The sequence below is a fragment of the Nyctereutes procyonoides genome, unplaced genomic scaffold (assembly GCF_905146905.1).
Source record: "Nyctereutes procyonoides isolate TBG_1078 unplaced genomic scaffold, NYPRO_anot_genome, whole genome shotgun sequence".
NCBI lineage: Eukaryota > Metazoa > Chordata > Mammalia > Carnivora > Canidae > Nyctereutes > Nyctereutes procyonoides.
Genome location: NW_026575020.1, coordinates 36,692,609 through 36,705,666, shown reverse-complemented (window position 1 = coordinate 36,705,666; position 13,058 = coordinate 36,692,609). Strand labels below are relative to the sequence as shown.

Here is a 13,058-nt window from a genome sequence, read left to right as displayed (position 1 = left end):
ATACCCCAGCCTGTCCCCATCATATTCCCCATCATAAATCCCAGTCATCTGGATTTTGTTCAAAATCCAGACCCCAGATCTATTCCCAGACTGGTTCTCTTAGCAGGCATGAAGCCCAGGCAGGTGGAGTTTGGGAACTTCCAGGTGACTTAATGTGCACCCATTTAAGAGTCTTTGTTTATTAGCTCTTTGGAGCCATCATTATATTATGTGCTTGTATTCATCTGTACTGATCATTCATTTATTTACCAAAGTTTGCCTGTGGTGGTCTATTTCATTCATTGAGCATCCAGCCGTATCATCTTCACAGGCATATATCAGTATACTTATATGTTCACTCATTCAATAACTCACATCAAGCACTGTTAAAAAAAAAAAAATGTAGGTCGACCCGAGTGGCTCAGTGGTTTAGCGCCGCCTTCAGCCCAGGACCTGATTGAATCCCACATTAGGCTCCCTGCATGGAGCCTGCTTCTCTCTCTGCCTGTGACTCTGCCTCTGTGTTGTGTGTGTGTGTGTGTGTGTGTGTGTGTCATAAATAAATAAATAAATAAATAAATAAATAAATAAATAAAATCTTTAAAAAATTTTATTTGGGGCGCCTGGGTGTTTCAGTGGGTTCAGTGTCCAACTCTTTTTTTTTATTTTTTTATTTATTTATGATAGTCACAGAGAGAGAGAGAGAGAGAGAGAGAGGCAGAGACACAGGCAGAGGGAGAAGCAGGCTCCATGCACCGGGAGCCTGACGTGGGATTCGATCCCAGGTCTCCAGGATCGTGCCCTGGGCCAAAGGCAGGTGCCAAACCGCTGCACCACCCAGGGATCCCTCAGTGTCCGACTCTTAATTTCAGCTCAGGTCTTGAGATTGAGCCCCACATCAGGCTCTGTGGTCAGTGGGAAATCTGCTTCTTCCCCTCTGCCCTTTCCGTACTCAAACTAACTAAATAAATAAATAAAATCTTTTTAAAAAGCATTTATGGTACTTGTTAAAGATGGTAAGGAAGATTTTTATTCAAGAGGGATCACTGCAGTGGGGGATTTTGCAGTAGAGAAGGGAAATTGGGCTCAACTCTGAATAAAACGAGGACAAGTGGAGATTTTTAGTGAAAGAACAGGGCAGGGTCAGTGGATGGAAAATGAAGAAGTGGAAATGTCAAGGCTAGCAGGATTCTCCTTGAAGGCAGGCCAAGATATTGAGAGTAGAGAATGAGAAATTTGTTTAAATATGGAAGGTGATCAGATACCAAGGGTGGGGAATTCTTGTTAAAACTGGATTCTACAAGGACACAGATGGAAGTCTAAGCTCGACCTCGTTGAGCAGATGGCTTCAGAGGAGACTGAGTCAGCTTTGGTCAAGGAGAAAGTCTTTGTGACCCAGGCACTGTCTAGGTACCAGGGATGGAGAGGTAAACAAAACAAGATCCCTCCCTTGGGCAAACAAATATGTTATACAACAGTCCTGGAAAGAAAAACACAACAGGGACACCTGCACCCCGATGTTTATAGCAGCAATGTCCACAATAGCCAAACTGTGGAAGGAGCCTCGGTGTCCCTCGAAAGATGAACGGATAAAGAAGATGTGGTTTATGTATACAATGGAATATTAGCCATTAGAAACGACAAATACCCACCATTTGCTTCAACGTGGATGGACCTGGAGGGTGTTATGCTGAGTGAAGTAAGTCAATCGGAGAAGGACAAACAGTGTATGTTCTCATTCATTTGGGGAATATAAATAATAGTGAAAGGGAATATGAGGGAAGGGAGAAGAAATGTGTGGGAAATATCAGAAAGGGAGACAGAACATAAAGACTCCTAACTCTGGGAAACGAACTAGGGGTGGTGGAGGGGGAGGAGGGTGGGGGGGTGGGGGTGAATGGGTGATGGGCACTGAGGGGGGCACTTGACGGGATGAGCACTGGATGTTATTCTGTATGTTGGTAAATTGAACACCAATAAAAAATAAATTTATTATAAAAAAAAGAAAAACACAACAGGGTAAAGGGGAGAGAGAATGGGGTGCCTGGTTGGCTCAGCTGGTAGCTCATGTGATGCTTCATCTAAGGGTTGTGAGTTTGAGCCCCATGTTGGGCATAGAGAGACAGTAGGCAGTAGTTATTACTTACACCTGTCCCAGTTTATATGCTTCATCTATTTATCTAGGTTTGCAATTGGCTATTACAGTTTTCTTAATAGCAATGGCCCAAATATTCTGAGACCATGCCAGGTCCAGCATTGAGCACTTTTAAGTGAATAATCACTGAGAATGGTTATAACAGCTCAGAAAACATCCTCCTCCTCATATTAGGGGTGAGGAAGGTGGGGCTTAAAGAAGTTAAGTGAATTGTGCAAGGTCACAGGGCACAGACTGAGAGTGGGAGATTTAGCCCAGAACACAGGCAGTCCAACTGTGAAGACCACGCTTCTTTGCTCTGGCTCCCTCTTCCTTGGCTCATTGGATGCCAGATTCTCTCTTGCCTTGGGGGTCACAGTCCATGCTGCTCCTGCATGCTCTGTTGTCTCCCTTTCACCCAACTAATTCTTGTTCATCCTTCAGGTTTGCAATCTGGACATCTCTTTGTTTCCGGAGTCCCTTACCTCCCCCTGCAAGCCCTGGTGTCTCCTCAGTATCCCCACATTCCTGAGTTTCTCCCATTAGAGCAACTATCGCACAAGATCGTAATTATGTATCTGCTTCCTGTGAGCTCCCTGGCGCCACCATGTATCTTGCCCACCACTGTGCATCCATGTGTCTGGCCAGCAGAAAGGCTGGCACATAGATATATTAATTGTCGAATGAATGAAGGTTGTGACCTAGCTGGTAATTATATTTTAAAAATTTAGATGCCCAGCTCTTCGCAGTTATGAAAAGGCTTGCCACAGTTTTCTCCAAGCCTCACCAAAGCCTTGTGACTTTGGAAAGGTAGGAATCCTACACCCATTTAACAGAGGGGTGCACCGCGTGAGCTTCAGAGCTTAACGGCGTGAAACTTGACTCCAACCCAAGGAGGCTCTATTCCAAACCCGATGTTTCGGTGTTTCGTTTGAGGCACCATTGGCCACAATCACCTGACTTCAACTCTCAGGGAGACAATGTCTGCTAAGGGCAACTTGTAAACAGCCCCGAAAGAAAGTGGAGAGTGCTAGGTTTGGTGTAAGAAGATGCTGTGAGAAGTCAGAGGCAGTGACATTTAAAAACGGGGCCTTCGCCTAAGAAAAAAAAAAAAAAAAAAGACAGGAAAGGAAGGAAGGAAGGAAGGAAGGAAGGAAGGAAGGAAGGAAGGAAGGAAGGAAAGAAGAAGAAAGAAGAAAGAAAGAAAGAAAGAAAGAAAGAAAGGAAGAAAGAAAGAAAGAAGAAGAAGAAAGAAGAAAGAAAGAAGAAAGAAAGAAAGAAAGAAAGAAAGAAAGAAAGAAAGAAAGAAAGAAAGAAAGAAAGAAAGAAAGAAAGAAAGAAAGAAGAAAGAAAAGAAAAGAAAGAAAGAAAACGGGCCTTTCAAGCGCGGGCAGAATTTGTGCGGGGCCAGGCGGGAGCAGAGCAGCAGAACAGGGTTCAGGCAGTTTTCAGGTCCCTCCCAGAAAGACCCCCAGAGACCAGAGAGGTCCCCCTCAGCCCCTTTTAAGAGTGGCCTGCCCCCCCCCCCCCGCCCCAGGGCTCCCGAGTCAATCGAACCGCGACAGCCAATGGTAGGGGAGAAGAGAGCACTTCCGCGCCTCAACCGCACTTGGGGGGCGGAGCAGAGGGCGGGGAGGCCCGGCCAGGCCGTCACGTGACCCAGCCCATTGGCCAGAGGCCGGAGCGCCGAGGAGCGCTTGGGCGACGTTCATTGGGCAAAGGGGGAGGGGGTTGGCCCTGCGTGAAGCCACGCCCCCCGCGGTGGCCCCGGGGTTGGTTGCGCGGGCGCCGGGGAAGGAGACGCTGCCCTTCCGCAGCGATGGGATCCTGGGTGAGTGGTGCCCCCGGCTGAGCCAGTCCGGCGGGCGACGCGGCAGGGCCTGGGACCGAGGCTGCGGCGGGCGGGAGCCGGATCCGAGCAAGGAACTGGGTGGGGGCGCAGGTGTCCGGGCCCAGGTTGGAATAAACAGGTACCGGAGCCGTGGGAGGCGCGAGAGGTAGAACGGAAAGAGCCAGGTCAGTGAGGAGCTGCCCCGACCTGGAACGTTGCAGGGGCGCGGGTACCCGAACCCGGGCTAGGAAAGTACCCGGAATGGAGGGAGCAGGTGCACCGGCCGTGTATGGGGCCAGTGGGCACCTGGACGACCCTCAAGGATATTCCGAGAGTCGGGCAAAAGAAGAGGGGGCCTGAACTGGGGCTGCACAGGGAGGTGTCTGAGATGGGATGAGCAAATTGTGAAGAAGGGGCTATATTGCTGAGGTCCAGTGCAGGAGTGCCCAGTACCCAGCTTGAGGTAAGGTGTTTAGGGTGGAATGAACAGAGACTGGGCAGAGGGCCGTTCAGTGCCTGGGCCCGGGACATTGCTGGGGTCAAGGAGGAAAGACGGGCTGCTCAGGCCAAAGTCATTAATAGGATTGCCCAGGGCAAGGGAGGAGATGTGCTCTGGAAAGTGTGGGCAGTCAGGCGGAGGATGTTGTAGGTGCCACAGCAAGGATGGAATGAAGAGGTTCCTACCCAAGGTTATAGGGTGACTTGCCCAGCGGGGAATGGCATTGGAAGTGTGCACAAGATAGGGAGCAGTGCTACAGGCTGTCACCATGGAGAAGAGGAAGCTTCTCCCCCGGTTGTGTCAGTGCGTAGGGCATGGTTGAGCTGAGTCTGGATCCAGCCCTGGAGTGAAGCAGGCTTGGGGGCCAGTGTTGTCGCCTTGCACTTGCCACTCTTCCTCTTATCTGGAGCAGCAGAGGCTGCTCTTGACTCTCCTGCAGGCAAGTAACCAGACCTCCCAGCCCCGTCTCACGCCTGGAGCCTGTGTTTAGGCTCATTGTTGTGGCTCCATATGGGCTTCTCACTTGGGTCCCAAAGTCCTTCAGATGTGGCAGGGAGAGAGATGAGGCTGCTGTAGCAGATGACTCGGGAAACACCGTAGCTTTAGGATCCCTTGCAGATGAGGTCACATCTCAGCTTAGTCAGTTAGCAGGGTCAGTCAGGTCACTTAATTCTGATGGCCTCCCCATCGTAAGTAGCAACTAGATTCCCAGCCAGAGCCTGTTCCAAGCCTGGCGTATAGTATAAGTGCTGGGGAAATAGTGGCTGCTGATCCTCCAGCGTTCTGGTATTTTTGTCTCCCTCTCTCTGAGGTCTGGACCAGATTGTGGGGAATGAGAGGGTTGGCTTAAGATATGAACCTGGGACCTGATCACTGGAGGTCACATCTCAATTCGCAGTCTCCTGGCAGGATATCTCCTATCTTTTTTCTTTCTTTCTTTCTTTCTTTCTTTCTTTCTTTCTTTCTTTCTTTCTTTCTTTCTTTCTTTCTTTTCTTTCTTTCTTTCTTTCTTTCTTTCTTTTCTTTTTCTTTCTTTCTTTCTTGATTTTATTTATTCATGACAGACACAGAGAGAGAGGCAGAGACATAGGCAGAGGGAGAAGCAGTCTTCCTGTAAGGAGCTCAGTGGGGGACTTGATCCCAGGACCTCAGGATCACACCCTGAGCCAAAGGCAGACACTCAACCACTGAGCCACCCAGGCGCCCCAGGATGTCTCCTATCTTGACAGCATGACCATTTCCTTGGTCCTAGACTGGTTATTCCCCTGCTCGCCCCCCTCATCCACACGGCCCAGCGCTAGAGCTACACTGGTAGGATCGTCCATCCTTCCCACTCACTGGGGAGAAGCTGTTTCTTGTGTTGCTCCGGTGACTTTGGCTGCCATCCCAGGTTGATAGGGTCTGTCCTGGCCTGTGTATTCCTTCTGCTTGAGGTCCCAGGAGACCTTGAAGGCATCCTTGGTCTTTGTGGTGGCAGTTGGGGAGTGCTCTGCAGGATCTTGGGGATGGGGCATTGTGTGCTCAAGCCATTTATTCTCTGGCCTTGGAATGGGGCAATGGGGTACTCTGGGGGTGGGGGTGTCTCGAAGGCCCCAGGAGAACGTTGCCCTTGTAGTTTGTGATTCTTTTGGGGCTTGCTGCTTCCTGCTCCATGTCATATTTAGATGAAGGGTTGTACTGAGCAGAGAGCCTAAAGTCCAGTAGACTTTGGTCCAATTCCTGATGTTACCTCACACTAGCTGTATGAGTGTGGGCTCCTGACTTAACCCCTCCGAGATTCGCTTTCCTCTTTGGAAATTGGCAGAGATGGGGCACGGGTCTAGGTAGTATCTCCTTCACAGAGTTGTAATAATCCCATGAAATAACACATAGAAAGAACCCAGTGCTCTATGTACATAGAGCAGGGCACCTGGGTGGCTCGGTCAGTTAAGCGTCTGCCTTTAGCTTAGGTCATGATCCAGGCGTCCTGGGATCGTGCCCCACATCAGGTTTCCTGCTCAGCGGGGAGCCTCGTTCTTCCTCTCCTACTACTCTTCCTGCTTGTGCACTTGCACGCTCTCTTTCTACCAAATAAATAAATAAAATATTTTAAAAATATATACATAGTGAGTGTAGTGGCTTTCGTTATTTGAGGGAAAACACCCGGCTGCTTTCATAACACAGTCCACAGGAAATAAAAACATTCTTGGCTTTGTGGGAAATGAAAAGCATATAATGTTTCCCAGTCAGGGGCCTGACCCTCTCATGGCCTGCGGTTTTGTGTAGCCAATGGAACACGGTATTAAAAAGATTGTGCATGTGTGGTGTAAAGCCCTGAGTTTGAGAGTGACCTATCTATCTCCCAGGCCCTGGGTCTGTTCTTGGGCCAAAATGCCAAAGACGCTGTGTTCTGCTCCTGGGCTCAGGGCGGGCAGAAGGTATGTGGGGCATTTGGCTGCCTTCCTGCTGGTGGTTGCAGAAGGGAGGGGGGCTGATTCCAGGCCTGCGATTCCAGAGATAGGCTTTGCTCCCACTTACCCTCAGGCACTGTTATGGGCATTTCGCTGTGCTCACCTGAGCATATTCTGGTGTCTGACTTGGTCATCTGTCTCCTAGCTCTGTGGAAGGACCCTCTGGTATGTGTGTCCCTGTCTTTCTGAGGCGTGGACGGTGCATGGGACCCAGCCAGCGGCCAGTTGAAGACATTTTCCTTGGAAGCTCTTGGACCAGAGGGTGCTGGTCCTGCCATGGCATTCCGGAGGACTGAGAGCATGTCCATGATCCAGGCACTGGCCATGACGGTGGCTGAGATCCCTGTGTTCCTGTATACAACGTTTGGGCAGGTAAAAGTTGGGGTGGGTTGTGGTCCTGCCTTTACCCCCTGTCTCTAAGACAGTGAGCCACTCATCCCAGGGTCCCTAGCATTTGGGAAAGCTCATCCCTCATTGCAGCCCCAGGTTTTTGGGGTGTCTTCTTTGAGCAGAGCAGGAAGGACTAGGTTAGGAGTCTGGAGCCCCAAGCCTGGTCTCTACCACAGGGCTAGGTGAACCCTTGACCTCAGTTTTTCAGTCTATAAAAGAGGTCAGTCACACCCTCCCTGCCAGCCCCAAATGTTAGTGGTTGACCAGGTCTTTTGACACTTCCTAAAGCTCTGCTCTGTAGGGTGCAGCCCCACCTGAGGGGCTCCGAGTTCAGCAGGCAGTGAGTGAAGTGCGGGGAATTGTACAGATGTGGCAGTTGGGTGGAGTGAATGTTACCAACTTCAAGGAGTCATTAAGAAATAGGGTCAGGAAGGACACCTGCGTGACTCAGCGGTAAGCATCTGCCTTCAGGTCAGGGCATAATCCTAGGTCCAGGGATCAAGTCCTGCATCATGCTCCCTGCAAGGGGTCTGCTTCTCCCTCTGCCTGTTTCTCTGCCTCTTTCTCTCTCTCTCTCTGTGTCTCTCATGAATAAATAAATAAATAAATTCTTAACCAAAAGAAAAGAAAAGAAATGGGGTCAGGAGACCTAGATTCGATTTCTGACTCCCCATCATCTTGAGCATGTATCTTAACCTTTGTGAGCTTCAGAGCCTTACCTGGAAAATGATGGGCATCCAGCCAGGGAGTGCAGGTAAAATCCTAGTGCAGTGCCTGGCATAATAGGTACTCAGTCACTGTGGCTGTTAGAATCACGACTGATGGAGTTAGGGACACCTGGACCCCAGGTGTGATCTCTTTGGCATTGTCATTTTGCTGTCCCCAGTCCCCTTCTTCTTTTTTTTTTTTTTTAAGATTTTATTTATTTATTCATGAGAGACACAGAGAGAGCCATAGGCAGAGGGAGACACAGACTCCCTGCAGGGAGCCTGATACAGGACTCAATCCCAGGACCCGGGGATCATGACCTGAACCAAAGGCAGATGCTCAACCACTGAGCCATCCCATCCAGGTGCCCTCCACTAGGCCCCTTTTTGCATCTCTGTGGTCCGCATTTCAGAAATGCTGGCCAGGTTCCTTCTCGGGGGGTGGCTGCCTCTCCCAACATTCCTGGTCAGCAAATAGCCCCCAAGTGCCTGAGGCATCCTGTGCCCCTCAGGTGCTCCCCAGCACAGCTCTGCTCACCTCTTCCAGGGAGCTCTTCCAGGGAGATGTAGTCTAGCTACCTCCCTCTTTTCCTGCAGTCTGCATTCTCTCAGCTGCGATTGACACCAGGCCTACGGAAGGTCCTTTTTGCCACTGCACTGGGGACAGTGGCCCTGGCCCTGGCTGCCCATCAGCTGAAGAGGCGACGGCGGAGGAAGAAGCAGGTCGGCCCCGAGATGGGAGGCGCACATCTGGGCACGGTGCCCCTCCCCATCCTCATGGCCAGGAAGGTCCCATCGGTGAAGAAAGGTAAGTGTGAGGAGCCCGGGGAGGGCCTGACCTGGAGTCAGGTCCCCGCTGGGCCCCTGGTCACTGTCGGATCTTGGGCTAGTGACGTCCTGTCTCCGAGCCAAGTACCCCTCCTCTGTGAAGTGAGGATGGCGTAGACCCTTCCCTCGGTCATCAGCAAAGTCAAGGATTTGGTGGGTGATGCTGTCAAGAGGCACGTGTCCTGTTGGTGGTGGTTGTTCTCAGAATCGGAGGACATTTGGGAACATCCGTGTCCAGAGGGAGCTGGTGAGACGCTCCCGTGACCAGGGAGGGAAGTCTCCTGGTGCAGGAGCAAGAAGGGCCATGTGGTTCCTGAGCCAGATAGTGTTACCCCAGCCCCCACCCCCTGTTTTTTAAAGGTTAAGTTTACCCTTTTCAGCCTACAATTCTTTTTTTTTTTTTTTAGCCTATAATTCTTTATGCGATTTTGTGTAACACCTATAGTAGTATTTAAACCACATCAAGAACTGTATTGCCATGCTCTCAGTCCTCCCATGTCCCTTGTAGTCAGCATCCCCCCCTCCCCCTGCAGCCCCCGGTAGCCTCTGAGCTGTTTTGTGTCTGTGGGTGTGGCTTTCAAAACCCTTATGGATGCTGTTGTTTTTTTTTCTTTAATTTAAATATTTTATTTATTTATTTGACAGCACACAAGCAGAGGGAGTGGCAGGCAGAGGCCAAGGGAGAAGCAGACTCCCTGTCGAGCAGGGAGCCTGATGGGGGGATCGATCCCAGGACCCCAGGATCATGACCTAAGCTGAAGGCAGATGCTTAACTGACTGAGCCACCCTGCCTCTGTTCATTTTGTAACCCAGGAAGCCAATGTTTGCGTTTCTTGAATATCATATGGATCTCGTTCTGAGGCAGGAAGTCCTCACAGGCTCACATCTTGAGTGGGAGAAACCTGGTTTTTGTTTTGTTTTGTTCTGCTTTTTGGTTTTCTGTTTTCTTTTCTTTTTTTTTTTTTTAAGATTTATTTATTTATTTATTCATGAGAGACACAGAGAGAGAGAGAGGCAGAGACACAGGCAGAGGGAGAAGCAGGCTCCATGCAGGGAGCCCGACGTGGGACCCGATCCCAGGTCTCCAGGATCACACCCCAGGCCAAAGGCAGCACTAAACTGCTGAGCTACCCAGGCTGCCCAGATTTCTATTTTCTTAAAGATTTTATTTATTTGAGAGAGAGAGAGAGAGCACGAGTGGGGTAAGGGGCAGAGGGAGACTCAGACTCCCCACTGAGCAAGGGGCCTGGTGCAGGGCTTGATCCTGGGACCCCTAGGCCATGACTTGGGCTGAAGGCAGATGCTTAATTGACTGAACCACCCCGGGGGCTCCAGAAACCTGGTTTAAGAAGCAAAAATTCCCTTTAGGGTACCTGGCTGGCTCATTTGGTAGAGTGTGCAGCTCTTGATCTCAGGTTCATGAGTTCAAGCCCCATGCTGGGCATGGAGCCTGCTTTAAAAAAAAGAAGAAAAAAAAAAAGGAGAGGCACCTGGTTTGTGCTTGCTCGCTCTCTCTCTCTCTCTCTCTCCCCCCCCCGTCTGTCTCTCAAATGAGTAAATAAAATATTTTTTTTTAGTAAATAAAATGTTAAAGAAAAAAAAGAAAAATCTCACATGAAAATGAATTTTAATTATGACTTAATCATTGCAAAAGGAAAATTTTCTCGTACAACTAGAAAAAGAAGTTTTTAGACTAATCTAGAACAGGATCAGAGAAGTGCTGATGTAGCTGGGTTTCTGTTTCCATTGACTCCTGGGACACCTGGAGCTGCCTCTGTGCCAGCCTCTTACTTGCCTACCCTGTACCATTACCACCACCACCTCTGGTGTTCCCTTCTTTTCCCTCCCCTACTTTTCTTACTTAAAAAAATGTTTTGTGTGTATTTATTTTTTATAAGATTATTTATTTATTCATTCATTCATTCATTCATTCATTCATTCATGAGAGACCCACAGAGAGAGAGAGAGAGGCAGAGACACAGGCAGAGGGAGAAGCAGGCTCCATGCAGGGAGCCCAACGTGGGACTCGATCCCAGGTCTCCAGGATCACGCCCTGGGCCGAAGGTGGCGCTAAACCGCTGAGCCACCTCAGCTGCCCTCATGTGTATTTGAATAAGTCATTGTCTCAAATTCCTTTTAGAAGGAAGAGAATTTCAAATCAGTCAGTCAGCAACACAGGGGAGATTGAATGAAAAGTAGGTGGAGCAGTTGCCAGACCTCCTTCTCAGGCTTATCTGGCAGATCTGGGGCCTTCTGGGCCAGGCCTTGCACTAGATGGCAGGGATATGGTGGTGAGCAGGACGTCAAGCAGAGGCATAGCACTCTGCTAAGTGCATGCGCTTAGGTGCTCTGCTATCACCTTGACTTAAAGGATAGGGGGACAGGCTTTCATATGAGGATAGGAAGGGTTTTCTGGTGGTGAGAACAACCTCTGCAAAGGCTCAAACTCGAAGCTAGCGTGCTCTTTGCCCTCCTGTTCCTCACAGGCTACTCCAGCCGAAGGATGCAGAGCCCCAGTAGCAAAAGCAATGACACTCTGAGTGGCATCTCCTCCATCGAGCCCAGCAAGCACTCGGGATCTTGCCACAGCTTGGCTTCGGTAACTCCCTGGGGGAGGGCACTAGGGGCTCTGGGCTCAGTCCCTGGTATACTGAGTAGGCTCGAGTCTCTGCCCTCAGGATGCTTGCAGACTAGTAGGAAGACCAGAGAAATTTTGTTCAGCCTCTCATTCATTCACTCATCCGTCCACACAGGCTTTCAGAGATTGTCATTGATCATTTACCAAGTGCCAGACTTCAGTAAAAGAAAGGTGGGTGGGGCAGGAGAGAGGTTGGTGGTCTCTTGGGGAGACACTTGTCTATGAAAGTTCATTCCTTGGTTCATCAGACACAGGCATCTGCTTTGTACCAAAGACTCTGCTGAAGATAAAGAGAGAAATGAGACAAAGAGAAGCAGATTTTCTCTTGCAGAGGGGCTCTGGGCTCATTTGCTTACCTGGTTACCCATTCATTCCTCAAGCTTTAAGCTGGGCTTTGCCCTGGGGACTCAGCGGTGAGGAAGACATGGCTCTTGCCCTGGAGGAGCCCCCGTCCTGGCAGGGCGAGAAGTGTGGCAAGCGTGGGCCCTGCCCTGTCCTGTGGTGGTGGCTGCTCCGTGTCTTCCTAGTCTGACCTGTAGCAGAGCCTGAGAGCAGGGAACGGGCCCAGGACAGCTTCTGTAGGAGGCTGCTGGCTCCTGAGCTGGGCATCAGCCTCTGTTTCCTCCCAGTTCAGCGATTTCTGTAAAGTGCCATCTCGTGGTTAGAGTTGGTGGAAGCAGGCCATGCTGGAGGCTTGGCTGCAGTGCCGGAGGCTCTCTTCCCGAATGGTCTTTGGAGAGGGCGTGCTACGTATGATCAGGCCGTGGGAGGGGCTTGGGTCCTGCAGAGTCTGGGGGGCCTTACCCCTTGCCCTTGGGTCCTTGTGCTGCTTTGTTCCCAGATGGTAGCAGTGAACTCATCCAGCCCCATGGCTGCGTGTTCAGGACCATGGGACACCAGAGGGATGGAAGAATCTGTGACCGCCAGTGACGGCAACGCAGAGAGTCTCTACATGCAAGGTACTGGCCAGCCAGGGGCTCTCCTGGGGCAGAGTTGGAGGGAAGGATGGCCTCCTCCTGGGAGCCCAGGCTGGGCTCAGGGCACTTTTCCAGGTGCTCTTTTGCAACCTCACTCCTGACCCCAAGACCCTCATTTGGTGGTTTCTAGCTATTTGTGGCTAGGGGACAGTCTCCAGGAACAAGTCTGGTCTGAATGGAGGCCTGTGAACTGACCCGCCTTGGAAAAGTGACTAGAACCAGGCTCACATGGTCCTGCCTTTTATGACCTTTCATGTTTTCCTGCCCCCTTGCTTTTCTGATGCCATCTGGAGTGTGGGGCCTGGGTGCATTCCTCTGCTGAGGCCAGACTCTCCCTTGTCCTCCTGCCCGGGCTCAGGTATGGAGCTGTTCGAGGAAGCGCTACAGAAGTGGGAGCAGGCGCTGAGCGTGGGGCAGAGAGGGGACAGCAGCCGCACCCCCACACCTGGGGACAGCCTACGGAACCCCGAGACTGCTTCGGAGGTACCATCTGAGGTAGGCGGTCGTCTCCCATAGATCCCAGCCTTAGAGGAGGCTGGTGGTGGGGCGAAAAGGCAGCCAGCCTCCAGGAGGCAGTGTGGCAGCCCCTGGCTTCTGCTGGGTGCTCTCTGGTCCTCCTGGATGG

General features: G+C 50.8%; 1 protein-coding gene across 1 annotated transcript in view; it reads left to right on the top strand.

Annotated features, from left to right (window-relative positions):
• Positions 1 to 3,843: 3,843 nt before the first annotated feature.
• Positions 3,844 to 13,058, top strand: part of MIGA2 (mitoguardin 2) — a 28,002-nt gene continuing 18,787 nt past the window's right edge. Inside the window, 7 exon segments of the mRNA XM_055322348.1 lie at positions 3,844 to 3,944; positions 6,789 to 6,860; positions 7,039 to 7,265; positions 8,588 to 8,798; positions 11,305 to 11,417; positions 12,298 to 12,415; positions 12,792 to 12,928. Of these exon segments, the coding sequence (XP_055178323.1) occupies positions 7,170 to 7,265; positions 8,588 to 8,798; positions 11,305 to 11,417; positions 12,298 to 12,415; positions 12,792 to 12,928 (675 nt within the window). The 5' untranslated portion in view covers positions 3,844 to 3,944; positions 6,789 to 6,860; positions 7,039 to 7,169.